Genomic DNA, 25,240 nt, shown 5'->3' on the forward strand with positions numbered 1-25,240 from the left:
CACATTCTCGTAATTCTCGTGGTCAGGAAGAGCGTGATTTTTTTTTGCGCATTTTTATCCTGTGCAAATGAACCAAAACAGTGGGGTGCACAAAAATTATTTAAAAAGCCCATTAACTTATTATGCCAAACATACCATTTAGAGCAGGGGTCCCCAACCACCGGGGCTGCGGACCAGTTCCGGTCTGTGGCGCATTTGCTACCGGGCCGCACAGAAATAATAACTTATTAACGACTGCATTCTGGCCAAATTAACTTTGGTGTGTGCCCCTTAACACACCAATATCCCTGTCTACTCTAGATATAATACTACAGGATAGAATGTTGTCATAGAAATCCATTGATTGGACTGCTAGCAGTACATCTTGTTTTGTATATCTATGTGCGCTTGTCCTCGATAATGATGTATGACGTAGGGCGGGCGCATCACATTTGTTCCCGGAAATAATTAGCCCCCACACTAGAATGACTGAAAAACAGACGTCTTTGGACAGATTTACCAGACGAGCCAGAAGATGAGCCTACAACCTCGAAGACAACAAAATCTATGCTACTTCCCAATCACTAAAGACCCATGAACTGCGAAGGAGTGGATTTGTGACCCGTATGTGAATAAACCGAGTGATTCGAGCATGTCTGTGCGACGGGAATATCAGCTTGTAGAGATCGCAAATCACGGCGACCTTAGATGTACATTTGAGACAACGACTAGACTGAGGTTCTGGATTAAAGTCATTTCGGTATATCCTGACATCGCTAGGAGAGCACTGAAAACTGTGCTACAATTTCCAACATCGTATCTTTGTGAAGTGGGCTTCTCTCACTTTCCCATCTCGGGACCATCTCATCTCACTGAAACAAGCTCAGGCCTCCCACTGATTCAGCGGGTGAGTTGTATTTTCCCTGCACTTAACACGATGGGGCTAAAAACAAATGTTATTTTATATTTGCTGTATTTTTCTGTCGCACGATGCCGGTGTTCTGACAAATTTGGCATGTGTGTAACGTTAAAAATGACCACGAATGAAGCAATTCCAAAGTACACACTACAAACTTTCTTTAAAGAAAGGAATATTAACTTACATTTGCCATGTTAGCTGCACACAACAACTGCAAGCAGCTCTCTCGCCTAACGACTTTGCCGTGTCATTAAGAAATAATTTATGCCATTTCCGTGTTGCACATGTATGTTTATGTTGCAAATAGTTTTTTTTAGCGCCGTTGGATAACATTGAGATTCCAACTGAATATAAAAGAGGGCTTTTTTCACTGCCACAAAAGCTTTGGGTGCAAAATTTTATAAGGGTGCAAAATTTGACACCGGTGCGTGGATAAAAAAATGTTGGGGACCCCTGATTTATAGAGTTGTGAACGCAACCCTAATCTTGATAATTCGAACCCACAAATCAGGCAGAAAAAAAATGCCATAGGTATGTAACAGAACGGCAACTTAATGGCTCTTGACATTCAACATTCAAAAACGTGTTCGGCTCACTGAAGAGTTCAACATTGTCCGTAGGTTTAAAAGGGAGTAAATGTTTGTTTATGCGCCACACAATTTGAGGGGCGACCAAAGTCGGCCTAACTGCAACCTTAACCACGTCAAGCACAATAATGGATCTGTGTGTGGTGTTGACTGTTGACTTTTGTCTCATAATAGATTGAGCCACAAGTGACCTAATTTATGAGTTTTTCACAATCCAAGTTGTCTTACAGGGTTTTTTTTGGGCATTGCAACTGTACAAATATCAGAATATTTGACTTTCTTTTACATTGTGCTCAAGTGTCCAAGGCAGGAAGTATCACAATGACCATTTATGATTTCAGAAGATTTCAGAGTTCTCCTTTTCTTTTTAAACACACACACATTACAATTTGGCTAGGATCATACTGCAGGTCTCAATGCACTATTCCAATTTTTTTGTCTGGTTATTTGCGTGCCCGTTCAGACTGCCTATGACTATTGAACCGGTTCAAGTATTACGCATGCGCACTAATTCGCAGACTGTCACGCACTGAGCTCCACACATGCTAGCGTACTTGATTCCCGGGTGATCATATTTTGGTTTCCAAAAAGAGGACACAAAACCAAGCACTATCAGGCTTATCCTTTTCTTCATTTATTTTTTTTATGACTGTGGTCAAGCCCGCCTCTTGTGTAAAAGCAGAGTTCAGGCTAGTTGCTAATGCTATTGCACTGCTCCATTTGTGTGTCCCCACATGATTATAGTCCCTTAGTCTCCCTGATTCATCAAATCAATGAATGGATGTGCCAGAATTTTCTCCAGCTAATTGTGGAGAAGACAGAAGTGATCATTTTTGGGCCAAAAAAGGAAAGGTCAAAGATAAGCACGCACCTGTGCACATTGTCACCTACAGCTACAAATTAAGTCAGAAATCTTAGCAAAGTTATTGACTCAGACTAGGGCTGTCCCAAACGACTAATTTCCTCCCGATTAGTCAGCTGACTATTTTTACGATTAGTCGACTAATTTTTTTTTTCTAACTAATTTAACGATGACATTTTTGTTGATGCTTACTAAATCAATTTTTCATAAAAGGTGTCATTTTAAAGCTATTCTTAGTGTAGGGTCTAAATTCTGAAGTATGTGGGATTAACTCCAGAAATCATTATTTATATGACGAACATGACGTGCTTTTATTTTTTAAATGTTCACCGGAAGCACGTTCGCTAAACTACTTACCATACACTTTACACTCAGCAATAAAAGCACTTTTCCTCATTGCGTGTGGTGTCAGTAAACCTAGATTTATTTTTTTCTCATTTTTTCGTTTGCAAATGCTGTTGACCAGCGATTTTTCATGTTTGAAGTGTCACATTTCAACCGCAAGTTTGCGTTTTGGAGAAGACCGCCAATGTTTTATAGCAGGCTAAAGTAGGTTATCTTTTTCCCCATTAGCCTCAATGTAGCAATGCTAACGTTTACAGTGTTTAATATATAGCAGATGTATTTCCTTATTTTGTATGTATTAACTTTAACTCTACGGCGTGTTGATGACCAATAAACATCTGTGAAACTGAACTGGAGTCTCATATGCCATCAACACGCACGCACAAATGTATGCACACACGCAAGCACGAGGCGATAAAACGGTGTTCATTCACGGCCGAGGTGCAGCCAAGCTTGGCGTTGAAGAGATGGTACACTGTTGTGTCCTCTCTTTTGTTTCGTTGAAACAAGTCAGTGTTTTGGCCACTCTGGTGCGCTTTTTTGGCTTTGTGCCGCTTTCCCCACTTGCATAGCAAACGTCTGACATTCTCGACTTTCCACGCATATATTTTTTCAACCCTTCATTAACCGTCGACAGGATGTAAAATATAGCCAGAATTAAGGGGCTTCTGACTCAACAAGACATGGAAATACTTATACATGCATTCATTTTCAGTAGATTGCACTATTGCAACGGTATATTTACAGGTCTTGATAAAAAAAAAAATCAGTCAGGAAGCTGCAGCTATTACAGAATACTGCGACCAGAGTCCTTACAAATACAAGGAAATTGGACCACATTACACCGGTTTTAAAATCATTACACTGGCTTCCAGCGAGTTAAAGGATAGACTATAAAATATTACTGCTCGTCTACAAAACACTTAATGGCCTTGGCCCAAAAAACGTGCTTGATTTGTTGGACTGCTATGAAACATCTAGACCCCTAAGGTCGTCTGAAACCGGTCTCCTGTATGTTCCATGAACAAGAACCAAGCAGGGTGAGGCAGCATTTAGTTATTATGCTACTCACCTCTGGAACAAATTACCTGAAAGTCTGAAGTGTGCTAAAACTGTTAGGTCCTTTAAATCAGGGCTAAATACGCTTTTGTTTATCACAGCATATCCATAACTGTCTACATATTTTAAACTTCAAGCTATTTGGTTTTTATTCCTTTTCTGCTTTATTTCCATTTCTGATTTCAATTTAATGTGATTTTTATGTATAATTTTATTTCCTGTTTCGATTGCCTTTAACATTCTTTTGATTTAATGTGATTTTTATGACCTTCATGTGACGTAAAGCATTTTGAATTGCCTTGTGTTGAATTGTGCTATACAAATAATTTGCCTTGCCTTGCTACATCACTGCCGCTCTCGCTCTTTGCTGACGTAATTGCTGCATAAATTCCGATTTGGGAGACTTGACAGATCAGACCGCCGCCATATTCTGAAAAAATGTGGCCTAGATCAGATTTAAACCACTGACGAAAGTGACTCGTATCGTATTTGAAATGGTCCACTTCTTTGCGACTTGTCCCGTTCAGACAGTCAAGTTAATGCCTCACTCGAGTCGGGAAAAACTCGAAAAATCGGATTCTTGCATAAAACCTGTGGTCTGAACCTAGCCTTTGTTTGTTGACGGATTAACATTTCTTTTAATGTGGTAGGATGACTTAAAATTAGTAAATTTTAAATTTGACTGACATCTTTAGCTACCCTTTTAAAATATCAGGATGATTGCTGGAGAATCAAAGGCACAAATATAACCATGATTTTCATACTGTTACAATGGAAACATAAGGTGCGGATGATATATGCAATCTGTCCAGCATTTCCCTTCTGAGCTCCAACCACTTTTTGTCATGCTGTTCATGTTTAACTCCGCTTTGATCAGTACGATCTCAACGCTTTATCCCTGCTCATGTGTTCCGACATTTACTTAATTGCTTCGCTGCCAGTCTTTGAAATGTCAGCTGTAAGCAAATGCTTGCTGGTGTTCAGACACGTGATCAGCTTGTGTCGGGGTGCAACAGACACACACGGCATGGCAGAGTTGCTGAAATCATCAGCTTTCACCTTCACACTTCCCCTCTACTCTCCACTGCACCCTTTTGAACATTAACTTGTAGGATTTAATATTTGAAACCTTATTGTGCGCGTGTTGATGTGTTCGCTCGTTATGTATTCCTGCTAATAACTACCTCCTCCGGCCTTGCACTGATGGCAAATCTTTTACAGGATATGCGCGCTCCTTAGTATAAGGCTTAATTTAATTTTCCAAACTTAAACTTTTAATCATCCTTAAAATTTACACTTGATCCTTAAATCTGCTGAACAAAGGTCTTAACAACGCCATGTCCTTCTCCAGCTTGAAAAGAATAACATTTAAGTTAATGTTTCATTTTGTAGAGTATGGATAAGCCAGATTTAGCTTGACAGTACTTCATAATGCCCCTCCCTGTAAGCTACAATTTTAATATTTAAACAACTACTCCTAATGTGTTTTATATGATATAAAAACTAAGCAAGTACATTTGGAAGAGTATATCATGAGCACGAGGTCTTGGAATAATAATCATTTGGTCAAAATGTATTTTATTTTTGTTTTTATTGACGAGCAATTTGTACAATTATTTAAACTTGTAAGGAACAGCAAAAGGACAACAAATACGAGAGAAAAATGAAATACACAGAAAAACATGAATACAACTGCAAAATAAAATGTAGGGGGGATAAAGAAAAAAATAATAATTTAAAAAAAAAACATCATTGCTTGGAGTGCCGGGCTTAGGAGGTTGTTGTCAAGGAACTGCATGATTAGCTGTCGCCTTGTAAAACTGCACTGCCCTCTAGGGCCTGGTGTAAATACTATATCATTTTCACGTGGAATTGCGACATTGTTCAAATGGATACGGAAACATATAAATAAAAACATGAAATTTGTCGTATTCTTGGAGCATCACCATGTAAACGGCCGCAGACTAAATTTAGGGTGCATGGACAACGTTATTTTTTTTTTAAAAACATGACCAAGAGGTAATGCAGATATACTATGAAGACTTGGGGATATTGTTAATGTTAGACTGTGTAGCTTTACACATGTATCATTAATTTGCAGCCTTGAGGTGCAGTGTGAAAATCTTATCTGGAGGCAGTCTCAGTCTCCACAAGTCTCCAATAACACCATAGAGAGTGGCATTTTTTTTTTTAAATAGGGGTTGGAAAAGTAGCTAAATATAGCAACAAAGTCACTAAGTTGGCCAAGTAGCTGCCCGATTTGTTGCAAGCCTTAGCTCAATTCCTTGTAGATACACAGCCCCCAAAAGAGTAATTTGAACCAGAAAGTGACATGTGAATCTTTACCCTTTGGGGATGAGATTTTTTACTTCATCAAACAAAGGAGTAATAGCATCATAGCAAAAAAACTGAAGTGTGTGAGAATGTAAGTGCTTCCATAACAGGAGACAAGCATACCTGCACGGAGCGGGCGAGGGACACCTCCGACAAAAATTGTTTTCCTGGGGTCCAAAGGCTGTGAACCGTCCATCACAAAATCACTGTCATTCAAGTTCCACGGGCGGATCTGGACCTGTCAAACACAAAGTCAAAAAGCCTCAAACCTTTGATACAATTTGAAACAAGATGACCTAAGCCTACAGAAATTTTCAGAAAGTACCAACTGACCGGCTTATCTTTGATGGTGGGGCTGGACACACACAGGTACAGCTTGCCGTCCTCCTCGATGCAAGCGTCAATCAGAGCCTGCACAGAGCTTTCGTCCTGGAAAAGCAGAAAGGCATAGCCTGCACAAAATAACAACTGCGTTTAGTCACACCATCGACGTGCTTGATGAAGGCTGTTAATTTCAACATACCTTTTGGTGGGAAATAAGACTTGCTCTCGGCTTTATGAGGCCAGTCAACAAACAAGTGCCCAAAACGCCGGAAACTGGCAGTTATCTCATCTACAATAAAAGAAATGACCATGAATTTTCAAGAAGCCCAAAATGTCCAAATATACCATAGTGGCCCGAATATAAGACGGCCCTGATTATAAGACGACCCCCTCTTTTTAAAGACTCAAGTTTGAAAAAAGACTTTTTGAGCACCAAATTAATTTTTATATAGAAAATAATTACAGTACATCTGAAACAAATAATTATAACAATATATTTGAGGGAAAAAGCATGTTATTCTGCCTCATTCAAATCTTAATATCTGAACATTTAAATATGTAAACTAAAGAGCAATCACATTCATAAATGAATGGGTTCTGGTTTTTGAAATGTAAATAAACCAATCTATTGTGATAAAACAACAAAATTGCAATAACTGCATTAACTATTTCCATCTTATTTCAATGCAAAAAACACCGTCTTAAATTCGGGCCAATACGGTAGTTTAAAACAATTTAAAATGCAAAATTTATATTAAATTTACCTGAAAAAAAAAAGAATTAATTTGCAATCTTACAAATGTATTCACTTGCTGCAGCTCCTTCAAAACTCAGCAGCATGCCTCATCACTCGAACCCCCACATCACACCCATCTTCCATCAACTCTACTGCATCCCAGTTAAAGAATTAACCACAAGAGCCTGCTCATCACCTTTAAAGCACTTCATGGACTGGTCCCACCCTATTTATGTAACTTCCTCTGTATCAACTAGTGCTACGATGATTAACCGATTAACTCGAGTAATTCGATTAGAAAAAAAGCTTCAAATCAAATTTTGCTGCTTCGATGACTTGTTTAATTAGAGTGACGTTGTAATGGCTTGTTTTAAAAGTGTTGCATTTAGTTTTATTGATTTGGGCAGGATCCACTGCCCTCTAATGGACACAGTGAATAACTAATCTAACATGGCTGAATCCAGCTGCTCCCTGTTAAGACCAACACCAGGTATGTTTTTGTTTGAGAAAATATGTTTGTTTATGCATTCGTTATTTAGTTTTGAACTATATTTAGCAGTTTTTTGTGGGAGTATGAGCTTGAACGATTTGAAAAGAGCGTTGTTAAAAATAAAACATTAGCATTTTATAGCATTTAAGCTAGCGGACTTTTGCTATGCAAGTTAGCCAATTCTTTTGTTGTACTTAGATCCTCTTTTATTATTTGTTTAATATCTTTTAAGGCTAAGCTCAGGTATTTAAATTTTGTTTCAAATGCTTATTGCTCTTGGGAAATGAAAGTGCAATTCTGCATTGTTTGAAGAAGCACTCAGGAATTTTATTTTGTATTTGCATTTAATGCTCTTTTGAAAGTGTAATCTTAGCAAGCTAAAATAAATATTATTGCAAGCATAAACATTTTTATTAGGGCTGTCAAAATTATCGCGTTAACGGGCGTTAATTAATTTTTTAAATTAATCCCGTTAAAAAATTTGACGCAATTAACGCAATTGGCCCAGCTCAGACAGGTTTAAATGACAGAGGAGTGAAAGGCCCACTTGTTAATTGTGTTTTGCGGAGTTTTGCTGCCCTCTGCTGGCGCTTGGGTGCGACTGATTTTATAGTGTAAGTAATTATTGCCATCAACAATGGCGGGCTACAAGTTAATTTTTTGATTGAAAATTTCACAAATTTTATTAAAACGAAAACATTAAGAGGGGTTTTAATATAAAATTTCTATAACTTGTACTAACATTTTTCATAAAGAACTACAAGTCTTTCTATCCATGGATCACTTTAACAGAATGTTAATAATGTTAATGCCATCTTGTTGATTTATTTTTATAATAAACAAATACAGTCCTTAAGTACCGCATGCTGAATATATATATATCCATCTTGCGTCTTATCTTTCCATTCCAACAATAATTCACAGAAAAATATGGCATATTATATAGATGGTTTGAATTGCGATTAATTGTGAATTGTGATTAATTTTTCAGCTGTAATTAACTCGATTAAAATTTTTAATCGTTTGACAGCCCTAATTTTTATATATCCTAAAATTTATTCTGCGACGAATTAAATGTCAATAATCCGATTACTCGATTATTCGAACTAACTGACTGATTAATTGATAACCTAAGCAACCGATAGCTGCAGCCCTAGTATTAACATTCCCCCCCGTTCACTTTGCTCTTCTTCTACCCTCCACCTTTGCGTTCCTCGTATCCATCTCAATACCTTCACTTCCAGAGTGATTAGTCACTGTGCACCCCAGCTTTGGAACTCCTTACCCTCTGACTTCGCAACATATCAGCTCTCTCGCTTTTCAAATCATGACTCAAAACACATCTGTTCAATCTTTCTAACCCACCTTGATCCTTAACTTTGGTGTTTTGTCTCGACACTTTGATCCTGCTTTTAATCTGTGTTTGTTAATTTTAATCCATCTCTTCTACAGTGTCCTTTAGTGTTTTAAAAGGCGCTTAAAATGCATTATTATTATTATTATTGTCATTATTATTACTTTATTAAGTTTAATTATTCACTTTGAAGCTATTTTTCATAATGCACTGACCCAAAAATAAACCCACCACAAGTTCCTTTTCTACAAGTCCATCCATTTTGTTTCCCACCATTAGACATTTTTTTCCACTACTTCTGGTAAAACCATGATTTACCAAAACTGCTTGGATGGCCCAGAAAGCCAATATGCCATATGCGCGTGTACCTTCATCTATATCTGGTGGCAATCCTCCCACAAAGACCTTGCGTGAGTAGCGCTCTACGCGTTCGCCATTTTGGTGAGGAAAGCAGTGTGGAGAGCCCAGGCCAGCCAGGCCTTGATCACCACGCTCATCATCGGGGAATCCATCCTCCATCGGAAAGAGGGAAGAATGACCTGAAAAGCAGGGCAGAAAGAAAGGTTTATTTCCTCAGGTGAGAGGTCAGAAACAATGGTTTTAATCCGACATCTTTTGGAATTGTGTCTTTAATAACACCACCATCTGCCAGTGGCTTCAAAATAGTTGCAGTTTTTTTTCCAGAGTAGATTGCTGCAAGAGTTTTATGAGGTCCTATGTGAGTATTTAAGACTGTCAGCTAAAGCAAAATGGGTGCCTTTTTCAGATGGTCATGTATTTAACATGTTGGAGGATAGACTTGCACATTTTGCAAGTGACCTTGCTGCCGATGTTATTTTTAGTGAAACATTTCCACTCGTTATTATCCTGTGCTAAATAACCACCTGTTTATTTCAGCAAAAGAGGCAGTTAGATCAATAGCCTACATAGCAGTGGTTGAGTCAACCTTTGAGGAGTCTTGCCACGTATAAAAGAAAAATCAGCGATATACCGGGCCACGACAGGTCTTGAGATTGCTGCAACGTCATCAAGCAAAGGAAAATAAAAAAGGACATGCGTTTTTTTGTACAACCTTTCCATGCCGTTGACAACTTCACCTGAGTAAGCATGCACATGAAATGCAAAAACGGCTTGAGGGTCAATTTCTTGACAGAGGATTGCATGTGTGCGCTTGGTGTGATGTAGGGGTTAAGCCCTCCCTTGCCTATGCCTGCTCCAATACAACCTGCCCTGAGCTGCTTTATAAAGATTTACGCCATGGAGTTAGCTCAGCCCCAGCTTACAAAATGCGCTGCACTGTAGCGTGTGTGTTTGTGTGTCCAACCATGTGCCTGGATTCGAGTGTTTCTTTGCCTCATTAAAGTTCAGCTAAATGCTAGCAAGCTAAAGCTCCAATATCCTTGCATAACGTGCATGTGTATAAATGTGTTAAGCAGTCGATCCTATGCTTGCAAACACTGCAAACTTTGACACTTGGACAATCATGCATACGGTGGATCACTGGAAACTGATATGAGCGTTGAACTAAAAGCCAATAAAAGCAGAACAAAATGGCTGCACAATACAAAGCAAAAGTAAGATGGATAGCGTGGACTTTATGCGGATCCATAGCGTGATTATGTCGTTACCTCGTCTCCTGCTATAACTCCTGGCTGCATGTGAAGTCAAAGAAGAGGGTGATTATAGAGGATGCACAGTTCATTGTAGAAGTAAGCATGCCAGGTGGCTAGTTGTGTGACACTGGAAGGGATTGCCCACCATGGTTATTTATTTATAAGTTATGGAACTACAGCGGCATTAGTTGTCTCATGTACATAAATAAGGACACTTAAAATAGCTTTACCACTATAAAATATGTATAGGTAGAATGATTTGATAAACTTTTAGCAAATTTTTCTTCGCGCGGGAATGGGGGATAAATGCACAGTAAATGCACATACTTAAGTTTTGTAATTTGTATTATTTCTCTGTAGTTGGATGTTGTTAAGCTTAACATGTCCACTTTGTCATAGTAAAATAACAATTAAAACAACATCCCTTCAGAAATGTGAACCATATTGCTATGTGACGCGCCACCATGTTCTCATTTAAAGCTATTACTAGCCAAAAATAATTCCACTGTTCTGTTAGCAAGCTGATATTTTTTGCTGTTTCCGTGTACGCTATGTACATGGGGAAAACCCTCAGATTTTTGGAAAAAGAAATAGGAAGTCTCAAAGACACCCATTGTGAGTGACTCATATATCGTACGAAGTCTTGGATAAGACTTCAAAACAAATTTGCTCTCACATGATGGCACGGTCTCCTGCCATACAATTCTACCATATCTCGATCAGAACATTGGCAATGCTACACGACATAATACAACATAAAACAAAATAAAGACAGAACCCAAGCATTTTGGGGTGACCACCTGTCTCGGCTAGCTGGGTTGCAATAGAGAAACAGAATAGAGCAACAAAGGTTCAGGGATCAAGCATTAGAAGAATAGGAACAACTGTCGCATTAGCAACATTAAAAGTTCCCTCCCAGGTAAAAGCAAAACAACATAAAGTCTTAAGTTTCCAGACAAGAATAATTTCAATAACACTTCCTTGACTTGATTATCAATCTTTTGATTAGCCAAGGTTTTTGTGCTTTCTTAATGCATAAGTCACAGAGAGACCCCCCAAAAAAACACATCACATAGGATCCTGAGTATAGCTTTTGGTTTAACTATGCATACGTTCCCAGAACAAGTTTGGTCACCATATCTCATGCTACTGAATAAGAAACTATGTCCAAACCTAGTAGTGTAGGTTTCACCATGAGATGTAATAGTTATCAAGTTGGTGCTTGATAAATGACGATTGCGTTTACAGAGCTCCAGGGAAACAAAAGCGCTTATCAGACATCTTTTGAGAGAACAATAGTGTCCCATAATTCTGTTCTGAATGTATACAATGCAGTAGACACTGCAGAGATTGCAGCACCGAGCCATCTAAAACAAGTCGCAACGGAGAGAGGATGAAGAGGAAAATACACACAAGCACTAATCTCCCAGTGCCCACAGTGAACTTTCCAACCCAGATGGACATTAACTCTGGGGGAAGGTCAAAGCAGGAGGGAGGGAGCGAGCGAGAGAGACAGAGTGCGAAAGTAGGAAACAGATTGAAACAAATCAAGGGTTCTATAAAAAGATAAGCATGTGCACAAGAGAGGAAAAATAGATTGGAAAGATGCAGAAGCAAAAAAAAAAACTGCGACAGGAGGGGAAATAAGAGCAAGGGGAGGGATCTGTGCAGCCTGCAAGACCTGCCTATCCGCTGGCACCATCTGTCTCAGGGCTCCATGACAGCTCCTGATCATGTGATCCACCCATGTGACCAGAGGATCGTGAACAAACTACTCATCTCACCAGTTTAAATCATGACCCTGAGACCAAGAAGCAAAAACAGACGTTTAAAGGACAGCGTGAAAGTAGTTGTATATTCAAATGCTGAAAGACATAATTATGGTCTTTGTTTTTGCTACCATTGAAAACCGGCAAAGGGTCCAGTTTCAGGATAACAACGTTGAAAGGATCCACGGATAAAAAGACTTGGTAGTTCTTAAAAGATAAACGGTGTTATGAGTTAAAATCATTTTATCTTGAAACCCCTCTTGATGTTTTCGTTTTTATACAATTTGTAAAATTCGTTTAACTAGTCGGTCGCCATTGTTGTTGACGTCACATGGTTACGCTGCTGGGCTTCTACAGTATGACTCCAGCGACATAAACATATAATCTGTTCAACCCTTTCAATTTGAACCTGAGAGGAACACAAATGAGCATGACAGCCCTGTCGATATTTCACAAAACGAGCAGCAAAAGCAGAATGAACAGGAAAGACGGGATGAGACGACATGTGTAGGGGGAAAAAAACTGTTCTGCCACAATGTGGTAGTCTGGCAAAACGTCCTAAAAGAGGCGAATTCGACACCCAAAGTACTACTGTGTGCTTTCAACTTGTTTTGTTTAGATGCATACGGACAGAACATACTAAAAATGCCTTAAGAAAACACTTAAACGTAGTAATATCAAATAAGGGTAAATATGCTACATGACTAATGTGGTGAACAGATAACAATCTGCTTTAAAGCTACCACAAGAAAATACACTGCTTAAAAGAATGAGAGGGAAACACATGCAAAAAGTATTTTGAGACAATGAAAAGCTAAAAAAAAAAAAAAAAAAAAAAAAAAAAAACCCCAAATAGTTAATACTCATCGCTTTTAACCAATGAGCGCATGTGTTGGACGTCTCGCAGCGTTGGAGGAATTAGAGTAACCCAGTAGTATTTGTCGAGTGACAATGACAATCTACGTCATCAGAGCGTTCTTAAAACATGGCGCCCTCCGTAGGTCAAAATATGTACTAAATATTATAGATTTTTAAATCAGTGGCAATATTTTATGTGTTTCTATTCATATTTTAGTAAAAGAACAATTGTGGCTTATTAGAGCCTACAAGTCTTTAAGTCCAAGGTTCCCTTTAAGTCGCAGCAACCTACCGACGACCTGGTCAGATTTAAATTAATGAAAACTACAATCAATCAAAATGTTTATTATTGCATATTATGAACATTTGTGCTTAACCGCTTTTTCTCAGTTTATCTGAGGTGCTGTTTTTAGAACTGCATAGCTTGCTCTCCTCCCATGCTAATATTTCGTGATAACCTCTATGGATGATATTTGAACCACTCATGAACATTGGAACTCTTAATTTCAAATGTTGGCAGGTCCATGTAAACCAAAACCTGAGTTGGTCGAGATACGTACCATTGAGGGGCAGTGGGTTGTCCCCGCCAGGAAGGGGGAACCCCAGACGACCTGCACAGGGAGACACACAGTATTTAACATCACGACCCCTTTTAATAGTCGCTCCAGTGTCGAAGGACTAAAAGTTCAGATATATAGCTATTACAAAAGACCTCCACCAAGACTGAACAGTCCCAGACATGTCTGTCCAACTTGTTTAACTGAAAAATCTTAACATTCCAGGCAATGGTGTTCCACTCGAGGCGTGTAGCTTTCCAATTGAATACAACAGAACCTCCAAAGGTCGAAACAGTGGTTTTCATTTCACTTTTTTTCCCCTGGTTGTCAGGAAAATGTGTCAAGTTCTTGTATAAAAGAAGACTTATTGTCTGGACTTGTTTCAGATTCAGGGCAAGTGATATTAAACAATTGTTTAATAGCTTTCTGTTATTCAACTAGCCTATGGAACTTTTTAAAAATTGCTTGGGTAAGATTTTATTATTATCACTCAATTCAATTCATTTTCAAGTTTAATTTTACAATTAAAAACTGCTTACATATTGTTTCTCGACAACAGCAATAAATTGATTTCCCCTCTAAATTGGTAATTGTGATCTAGAAACATGATTACAATAGTGATTAAAAAAAAATAATGATAATAATAACGCTGATATTTCTCGCTATAATTGTGCAGTGCACCAACTTCCTTCCATCTTCTCATCGACATTCATTTCCTAATCTGAACCTTCTCACACTGCGGGCCTCCTGTCAGATATGTCCCACTTGCCAAGCCCATAAACAACACACTCATATGCGCGTGTTGTGATGCCAAACAAGCTTCAAAGTTATGCAAGCCCTGCTTTCTGCAGTGTGCTGGGGATAATGAGATGAAAAAGCTGAAATAGTACAACCATTGTTGTACGGACAGCAAATGCCCTGTGATTGGTGCATTCCAACGCCTCTGTCACATACAAGTTCGACGGCTCCTCCCCCACAGCGCGATAATGGTGGCCGACAGTATGTGAGAGATGCTGTACATAAAACGAGACCTAGATTTAAAAAACCAGGACGGACCACCCTTGGTCCAAAAGGATGTCACCAAAAACATTTTTTCCTTGTAGGTTAAGTTCATGAAGTTAAGCTACACAAGGCTATGCTACGAAAAAAATACCCCTTGAGTAATAAAGCTGTGGGGCCATATAGCAACACGTGAGAACAACCGGTCATATTGGATTTTAATCTTTCATGAGAAGTATGAGGTCTAGCACAAAAAGCGCACAGTGTCAACAGGGTGGGGTGTGCCTACCACGTGAACCCACCTCGCGTGCCACTGCTTTACATGTTCACTGTTGAAATACATGCATGAACAAGCACACATGAGCTTGTTAGCATACGTTTGCGTGGATGCGTGGTGGGTCGGCAGAACAGAGGGATCCTTTCTGTGGGTCAAGACAATGCTGGAAGCTATTCAAAGGCACATCGACAGTTGAGTTTTTGTTGTAACACACAGCCATGTGCTTTTATTTCTCAAACTTTGCTCACAATGCACGGTCTGAAGCATTTACTACATTTGGTTAGTGAACGTGGGTCTCAGAAGCAAGGAGAAAGCACGACATGGCAAACAGGAGTCACTAATTTGAGAAAATTCTTATGTAGCTTAATCTGCCTTGCTTTGGAAGTGCTCAACTAGGTACATTCTAAACATTCAGGATGCGTTTGCAGAAAAGGCACAACAAACTGAGCAACTGTTTGCAGAACATGAGGCCGGATCAGGCATGATGATCATGTGAAAGAAGCAGAGAAAGAGGCACTGTCGTTGAGAAAATGTGACGAGGATGCCTGAAGATAACTAAGGCGGTAAAATGAGAGGAAATGTGCGGCAGCTTTGTATTCTTATTTATACTCATATTTCTGTCACGAAACAGATGACACCAAGGGCGTAGGTTTGGTCTCAACATTGGTAGTGACGATATAACAGCATAACTTGAATCGACACTTTTTGCTGGGGACGGTACACTGATAAGACCAAACTAATTATTGAACAGGGGTCAGGGCTACATTTCTTACGAATATGAACCAAATTAATTGATAGGCTAAATGATTAATCCAAAATAAATCAGTATTCACATTTACTAACTTTCACACGACAAATCTTACAGTATAACGTCTTAATCTGATCATTTTTCTTAAATCTAGTCGAATAATTTTTTTCATCTTGTTTGAGTTTAAGTTGAGTTAAGGGTTAGTTAACAGATAAATGAGTCAGATTCTTCCACTTACGTTTAGTAAATATTACCATTTGTTCTTATTAGGCCCATACATCTAAAAGTTTGTCATTTTTCACCTAGATCAAGAAAAAAATGCTTTTAAATAATGTTTTGAACAATATGTATTTGTGAATTAAGAACATTTCTGACAAACGCATTTTTTAAAGATTGAATATACAAACTTTTGTTTCAAATAAGTCCGTTATTTTCAGGTAGCAATTTTTATTTCAAGAAATCGGAGTAAAATTTACTTGAAGCGCTGGCAGATAATTTCACTTGTTTCTAGAAGAATTACACTGAAAACAAGGGCAGTTTTTTTTTTTCGTTCCCCCCCCCCCCCCCCCCCCCCCCCCCCCAGTTTTAAGGAGGTGGGTTTTTGCAGTGCATATGTACTGGTTCAGGCGATACACCATTTGATTGTACCCTTTATTTTCAAAAACTACTGAAGACACATTTTGAAAACTTCCAGAATAAATGTTTGGATTTTATTAGCAATTTTAAATTGCATTATTTGAACACAAATTGTATTAACATACACAAGAAATACAAACTTGTTAATCATCTCTTAACTATCCAGGAATGCAAAATGGAGCCTTCCTTAAGAATTAACACTACTGTTTTTGTCCACAAGCACAGCCAAACTCCACAAAAAATGAAAGCTCCTTTGGACTGCTTTAAGACCACATAAGTAAAATGAAAACGAAAACTGGGGAGAAGGGTGTAAATAAACCTTGGTACACTACATTTCTTACAGCGGAGCAGCGTTTACTATATTTCTCACAGTTTAATTTTCGTTAACATAGTGGAAAACGCACATAGGAGGACACTTCTACTGTACCTAAGCAGCTTCCTACTCAGGTTAGCAAGTTCACACATTTATCGTAATGGTAATGCCAACTCTATTACTTTCATTACTTACAGTGGCTGCCGGCCGAAAAAAAACTTCTAATAACCCTCATCTTCGAAGCGGGCAGAGGAGGGCATGCCGACATGCAACGTAATTTTGAACTGTGGGAGTGTGCGCGTGCATGTGTGTGTCGAGGGTGGGTCAAGTCATCAGTCAATCAAACATGCGTTTGAGGGAAAAAAATGGAGCAGCACATTCAGCAAGTGAAAAAGGGGTCTGACATATTGAAAATAATTCATTTAATAATGATAGGGTCAATTCTATCGTCAAAACATATGGGAAGACAATGTAAATGACCTATATAATTGAACACATTACATAATGCAAATAAGGTTAAAGGTTGGTGGGGACAATTTGAGCATCCTATGCAAAGCTACGCCTTTGGATGACACACAGTTTTGTACAGTGGCACTAACATAGTTAAAGCTGGTTGACTTTGGAATTTGTTGCCGTTCAACGTTTTCACATCAAGATTATGTTGGAAATTTTATTTTTCATACTGAATACTAATCTCAAGCATAAAACTCAAGGTTAACAGTAAAACTTAATGCATTTCTCTTCAGGATTACACATATTTGGGATTTGTTTTGGTGATAGAACAAATTATTTCAAGCAAATTTGTTTTGACTATGGAACAAACTGTTCTAATCATAAAACTAATTGTGCAAACAAGGTTTAAACATTTTAACATGACAGGGCGCCCTAGTTTTATGACATCTGTCTGCTTTTACGAAGGCAACATAATTAGGAATAGGCAGTAGTTATTTCACAATTTTAATACATATTTGAATATAAACCTCTATGTAATAATACAGTTCTCTCATATATGGTATTACTTTGCTATGTTGTGTCTTCTTTTTTCTATTTTTTTTGTCTCCTCCTCTCAAACCTCGTTCTGTCCGACTGCATTTCCAATAAATATCATTTACAATAAAAATAACCACAGATGGAATATATAAAACTCCCCTGCCGCACAGAAAAACCATTCTACCATAAAAAGGCATACAGGTCCACCATTCTGCATGACAAGCCAACCTAACAAATCTATAATGAAAAAACGAATATAGAAATTGTAGGAAATGCATATTGAAACCATAGGACAGCATTCTTAAGCCACTGTGATTAAGTAGTTAATTGTGTACCCTTTGTACCGTAAATTTTAAAGGCCAGTACCATTATAAACCAGGTATACTCGATATTGCCATAGTTGTATGAAATTAAAAAACCCATAAAGTTTTCAATCAAATGTGGGGTTGCCAACAGTCTCTTGAAAAACAGAATTGTCCCGTATTCAGAAACAAAAGTACGCGTCCTGTATAAAGATTACATATGACGCACTTTGACCTGTGTCATCATGAAAATCGAAAAGAGTGTTTTATTTGTAGAACAAACGAATACACGTATGGTGCTTTTCAAGAATATGTCGGGAAGCGCATTCACCTGCCTCCCCTGCTTTCTGACCAATGAGCTGACAGAACAATGAAAATCCTGCTCATCTCATTGGTCAAGGAGGCTCTGTCACTTGCCGTTAGGAAAACAGAAGACAACATAAGAGTGTGGGAGATAAGAAATTTGAGGGAAGCGTGAGTAAAAAGCATGTTCAAGATGATTCTATGTGTACTTTATTTTGACTATTTGTAGTAGATTTTTGTGTTCGGTCAATTTCGTTTGCATTTCCACATTATATTCGGAGGGATCATTTGCACGTTTTAAAAAAGCATTAAAAAAAAAAAAAAGCCTCACCCAAACACACACAAAAAATGCTATGGACCTTAAGGATTAAATTATCCAGTTTTAAATTTAGCCTGACTGATGTTAATTTTATTCAAGTATTTTGTATTAATAATAGATTGCTGATAATGATTATCACTCTATGTACCGAATTAATTCAGTTTTGAGTACAATTATTATACTAATTAAAAAAAAAAAAAATCACTTTTGACACACGAAAAAACAATTCAAGGGTGACGGTTATCAGGCCAGCCGGCTCTACCAGTGATGTGTCCCTTATTTATTTTTTTTTTTTTCCAAGGCGTTTGCAATCTAATCAAATGTGACAGGCAAACGTGGATAGATCGGCTAGCTAGCAAAAGAAGCTAAAGTAGGAGTGCAAAAGAAGCTAAAGTAGGAGTCTCCATATCGAATTAATGCTCATTCTTGCTAAATAGCATAAAGCATGCATATAACACAACTTTTTGATTGGCAGTGATCCAAATGGCAACAAGCCATCTAGCATCTGGTGCAAGCTAACGCATCAGTCTTCATCCTCTCTCAATTCCCATTCAGTAAAAACAAGTCTAACAGATAACTGAAAAGTTCATTAGCAGTCAAAAAAAGACCCAAAATAATGACAATCACTTTCGATTCAAATTCAATTTCCCGTATTAAGAGTTGTACTGCTAGTTGACACCTAAAGATGACTGAACAAGAGCAATAGGCTACTTCTTTCCAGTCATCCACATGTGTATTGTCATCAACTCCAACTATTATGACCCAGAAAAACCCTCGCTAATACAACTGTTAATAATAATTAAAAAAAAAAAAAAAAATTGGAAAAGTACAGTGGTACCTCTACATACGATTTATATCGTCCAGGACCTGGTTTGTAAGTCAAAATAGTCGTATCTCAAGTGGGATTTTCCCATAAGAATATATTCCAATTCAATTAATTTGTTCCACAGCCCAAAAACCTACCCTGAAAAAATACTGCTGGTACAATTACAAATAGCAATTACACATAGCAAAACAAATGTATTATAAATAAAAATCGGAATAATAATGTAACAAATCGGGTCGTATGTGGCGGTTGTGTTTTGCATGCTGTTCCTGAATGCACCGTATGACTGATAACAGAGTGAGAGAGCTGTACAGGTATAATAGTAGGCCTGCTGCGATAACAAATTTTAGTAGGCGATATATTGTCTGATAAATTATTGCCGATATGCGATATTATTGCCGTTTTTTTTTTTTTTTTTACCCTATTCAACGATGAATATAGTGACCATACATCCTAATAAATCACCTATTCAAATGCAAACACAAACGATATTATTATTTATAAATATTTTAAAAAACACACAATGCATAATAAGTCATTTTATGGCTAGTTAGGTGCAGAATCTAAAATAGATGAGAAGGGTTGATGTTGATTTCTCTCATTGCGGGAAAACAATGAAATTGCGACGCTGTCATAAATCGTCGTATTTCGAGCATGTCCTCATATGTCGAGACAAATTAGTAAAATTTTTCGTCGGATATCGGAAGGATCGTAATTCGATGGGATCGTATGTAGAAGTACCACTGTACTTGGACACCAGTAGTCTCTCTGCTTTGAACAATCTCTAGTGAGCCGCCATTACGGCTTGCATGATTATGCTGACCCAAGGCATTATGAAGGTTAGAAATCAAAATGAACAGTGGATTTACATACTTAATAGGAGATATAAAGTGTTAGACCTATGTGCAGGTCTAACCATGCCAAAGCGAACAAGAGTAGCCTTCTCACATCATTAAGGCAAGATTTATTCGGCTTTGACAGCACAACATTAGAGCACAGCTGGAGCTAGCTGAGCACAGTTGGTATGAGGCTGAAATAAATAAGAGGTGTAATGTCGTGTGGTGCTCATTTCAACATTGTTAAAGTGAAACTATGGCTGAAACACAAACTAGGCTTTTGTTTGAAAAATTTACTTGAGCAAAATTACTTATGTTTTTTTTCTAAAATAATATATAAATTACAACTAGAGGTAACTACCTGTAGTTAGAAACAAAAGTAAATGCAATTTATTATCTTCTACCCTTGCTATTAACCAAATATTACTTAGGTTGCCGAGAACTATGAGATTTGAGTATAGGAGTCCGCTGGAAAAGAGAAACAGTATCCTATTCAAGTGTGATGACCGAGCAGGAAAAACTTGATTGTGCAGTATTTTTAAGGATTAAGCCTATCCAGCATTAATTAAAACCCTGGTGCACGACACAAATCCTTTCAACTGCACTAATGCCTTGAGAACCAAGTATCAATACCTGAACTTGTTACAACATGTATCTCTCCAAAAATCAATATGTCCTGGTCATATGCAATTACAGTCAGTTCCAAAATGAAACAAGGCTATGTTCAGTAACCCATTTTTGCTGTGTTGCATAACAAGTCAGTCGATAACTGTCATTGGCTATTCTCTAGTAATCAATAACCAAAGTCAGTTAGAATTTAATCTTTGCCAATTTACTATGGATTTCTTTTAGATTTGCATTTCAAAGAAAACCTGTGTAAAGAAAACAGACCCAAAAGTAAGGGGAAAAAATCTTAGTCAAGTTTCCGAGGTACTTCCGTTTTCCTTCCGCATTTTTGCTCGCAACTTCCGTTTTACAATTTTTCCTTCCTAAACAACAGTGGAGCTGGAGTAACATTACTCATCAAAGTCCAAACCACCTGCCATCATCACGACAGGGGAGGACAACATGTTAATGAAGGCAGATGTGGAACCAAGTCCGTGCCACCACAAAGAACGGGTGTTTTTGTAGCCATGTTGCAGCTGTGCTATGGAAAGTATGTTCTTCCTATCCCTGCATTTCCATGTGTCCGGTGCTCAAAAAAATACTAAAGCTAAAATCTTGCGCATGAAACGACTTGTTGCCTTTTATATTGTTATCACGATGACGATTGTAATTATGATGATCTTTTAAATTATTTACGACAACTGCTGTACTGCTGTGGCTGCTAGCCTATTGCTAATCAGTACGTGTAGGATGAGACAATTACGTCAACGCATAAATGCAAGTGTTGCAAGTTTTTTGTTCCTTTGTTTACAGGTGGAAAACGCTGATAGGCGAGGGAAGACTACGTGTGTACTACCCGGGGGCTGCCGAAAGGATGGGAGACAGTGGCTCGCCTCGCGACGGACCGTCAGCTTAATTCTGAGATCCAACTACGAACTTTTTAACTGCAACAACTTTAGCATACGCTATTAGAGCTGCAATTACCTAGGACAGTGGGGAAAAAGCCCGTCTGGAGGCCGCCAAGGGTCTCCGTAATGTCAGGTGAAAGTTTGGTGAGGCTCCCTTAAGCTCTGCTGTCTGATTACACATTCCTCGTATGCGCAACCTCCATTAATATTTTCTAATACTTTTATAAATTGTGAATTATTGGCCTGTTTTGCACATGCACCAATCGTTTTAAATAAAACAAAAAAAAAGGAATTATGTTGTCCAAATGTTTTATTGCGATCAATATCTGCAATTAAAAAATTACATACTATTTTTGTTTATATGTAAATACCTTGTAGTATGTCCTTGTAACAAGAAAATCCGTGTCAGCCCTTCTGCATTCGGCAAATGTACTATTATTTGTAAAAATCACCTCATTTTGGTCACTCAAGTGGCCGGCATATCAATCTACACCTCACGTCTACACAGGCTGACAGGTTATGATTTTGTCCACGAATGATCAACGAAGTGATAAGAACAATCAATCTTTAGGTATATTCTTAGGTTTAAATCACATCCTCAACTTCTTGTCTGCAGCTAGTTTCGATTTAAGGCGTATGGCAAGGTAGATCCACGCTGGCGCATTGTAGCTACTAGCTGGTCACCGATCAAAACATTCCACTTCAAACCATATATATTAGCGCTTCCACGCACAGCACAGAAAGTCTTGGAGTCTCATCTACGTCATGCTGAATCCATTTAAGCAATTCCGTGGGTTCTTCTGGTTTGATTTTGCTGTTTTAACTTTATCAACACACTGCCTACTTCAAACGCAATTCATGTTGTTCTTTCAAAACGAAGTTCGGAGCAGAAATTTTCCAAGATGGCACCGCCCATGTTTCGCTAAGGAAACTTGTCTATAGCCAAAAAGTGCGACAATTTCGAGTTCAACTAAATGTTCATAGTAAAACTTTATTTCGTGCAAAAACATTGTATTGGAGTGCGGCACTTTTTTTTAAATGGGTAATCCAAAAAAGGTTTTAGTGATAACAAAGACGAAACATGCCGACTATAAAACCAGAAATAAAACTTATAAACGTCAAAGTGAAAATAGTCTTGCTGCTCAATACAGGACGAGCAATACAATTGCAAGTTGCCATAAACCAGATCTTTGAGATTACCAAACTTTGATGCCATGCTCTGGCCACCTTTCACGGCATAAAAGCTTCACAATTTACTCTCGAAGTGGATCCCTTACAGGCAAATTCACCCCTAGTTGAAGTTCATCCAAGTGCCCTGGAGTTCACCCAGTTCATTTTTAAGCATGACTTTTTTCTGCTTCCTTTCATGATGGCTGATATAAGAGAGTATTGTGTCCACCCAAATTTCCAGTCTATCGGTAAAAGAGGTATCAGAGGCAATTTTTAAAAAACTGTACAGGGGGTTCTAATGAGGGAGTTACTAAGGCTAGGTTCATACCGCAGAACTTAATGCACAAATCCGATTTCTTGTCATATCTGTTTTTTTGGCCTGCCAGTTCAGACTGCCTTTGTCCATTGAGCCCGTTCAAGTATCACGCATGCGCACTAATTCGTAGACCGAGATGCGCTTAAGAAACTTACCCGCATGCACAGGAGCATCAAAACTAATGCCCACACATGCTGGCTCGACGTCATTCAAAGGTGATCATATTTTGATTTCCAAAAAGAGTACACAAATCAAAGACATAAATAATCCCCGTTTACTCTTATATTCACAGTTTATATGGATCGATAGCTTGTCACGTTCAGACCGTCAAGTTAATGCCTCACTCGAGTCGGAAAAACACGAAAAATTGGATTCGTGAATTAAGACCTGCGGTATGAACCTAGCCTAAGTGTACTATGTAAACCCATGAAAATTATGCTTATGAAATATAATGAATGGTAAGTATTTTATTGTTGGATGCTGTATTCATTTACCTTTCAGGTTGTCTTGCTCAGCACGCATGATGTCGATCAGGGAACTCTCAAGAGTGTTCATGTTGAAGCTGTCAAATGACCTGGTGCGCTCCTAAAGAAAAGAGAACAAATGTATTCAAAGATGGCCAAAACTTTTGCTTGTTTATAGAGGTGTAAAAATTGACAAGACCAGTCTTTTCATGTGTGGTTTTAACACGGGTCTTTATGTATGCTGTGGTCCTGTAAAATTTGTGTTTTATGTTGGCAGAAAATGAAGCAGTTGTTAGGCGACAGCTTTGGAACAAACAGTGGCATACCAACCATAGTGAGAATTGTTCTTTGGGTACGCACAAAGTCCACACACACAAAATATGTGGACACTTTCAAAACATGCACGGACGTACTCCAAACAAGGGTTTTCTAAACTTTCCTAATATTTTAATTACAGTGCCAATGACAAAAATAAACTAGGAAAATGTATCATTCAAGCAGCCAAGTTGCTTACCAACAGGATTTTTCACCAAAATGAATGTTGTTGCTCTACTTTTTTTTATCATGAATTTACATACAGTCAAAACACAGGATGATAAGAATTCACTCTGAGCGCCACCTAAAATTATGCAAGTGGTAAACATGCTGGGGATTTTTGTTGTTGTTGCAAAAATCTGGATACATGCACCCTATTATAGAGAGTAACATGAGTTGTTTTAGGTACAGTTACTGCTAAATGCCTCATGTCAAAACACCACATGATTACGCCGTCTCATTACCACTCCGACTGCTTCTCTCATTGCCATTCGAGTAAAAGCAGAAATCACTTTTTATTTCTAAAGAATTCCTCAGTCATGTGTTTTCAATAGACTCTTTTTCTAGTTAAAAATGTGTTTTTTCAGTGAAGTGACTAGAAATTGCTAGTCATGATGGTTTGAGTCTTCAGTCATAACTAATAACCGAGAGTATTGTTTCAGAAATAGGATTTTAGAGTTCAACTATGGGGAAAAAAGCAACAACAAAACAATTGACCCAAGTACCAATTTGACAGCTATGTCATTAAATATGGTCAACCAAACATTGGCAAATCGTAAACGCACCCCTTTGAAAATATTACTAGTGGCTCCCATTGAAGAATACAACCCTAGAAATACCCGAACAGTGAACAAAAACACATAATTTCAAACTTTGACCTTTAGAAATAAGGGTCAGAATATATCCACAATTTACCATTTGTTCAAGGCAGGAACGCAGCTGCTTCATAACCCACATAAATACCAAATATTTATTTTCTATTAGTCATTTTATAAGTCAGTGATACACACATACTTTTTATAGTTTTCCTTTATCTTCAGTAGGAAACTAGTTGCTCAGCATAGTTATTTGTTATTAACTGTTAACTACAACAAAAGCAACCAGTAATGAGGAGCTTTTTCTGCAT

General features: G+C 38.1%; 1 protein-coding gene across 4 annotated transcripts in view; it reads right to left on the bottom strand.

Moving 5' to 3' along the window:
• The window catches only part of cpeb4b (cytoplasmic polyadenylation element binding protein 4b), a 62,425-nt gene that overhangs the window by 13,141 nt on the left and 24,044 nt on the right, over positions 1-25,240 (bottom strand). Inside the window, exons 3-9 of one of the 4 annotated variants that reach the window (XM_057820337.1) lie at positions 23,830-23,920; positions 13,790-13,840; positions 10,618-10,641; positions 9,358-9,528; positions 6,609-6,698; positions 6,419-6,537; positions 6,209-6,323 (exon numbers count right to left, since the gene is read on the bottom strand). In XM_057820337.1, coding sequence (XP_057676320.1) covers positions 6,209-6,323; positions 6,419-6,537; positions 6,609-6,698; positions 9,358-9,528; positions 10,618-10,641; positions 13,790-13,840; positions 23,830-23,920 — 661 coding nt within the window. The remainder of the gene's footprint in view (positions 1-6,208; positions 6,324-6,418; positions 6,538-6,608; positions 6,699-9,357; positions 9,529-10,617; positions 10,642-13,789; positions 13,841-23,829; positions 23,921-25,240) is intronic. The other 3 variants (XM_057820339.1, XM_057820338.1, XM_057820340.1) reach the window with 3 other exon arrangements.

Source organism: Corythoichthys intestinalis, chromosome 18 (genome assembly GCF_030265065.1).
Source record: "Corythoichthys intestinalis isolate RoL2023-P3 chromosome 18, ASM3026506v1, whole genome shotgun sequence".
Lineage (NCBI taxonomy): Eukaryota > Metazoa > Chordata > Actinopteri > Syngnathiformes > Syngnathidae > Corythoichthys > Corythoichthys intestinalis.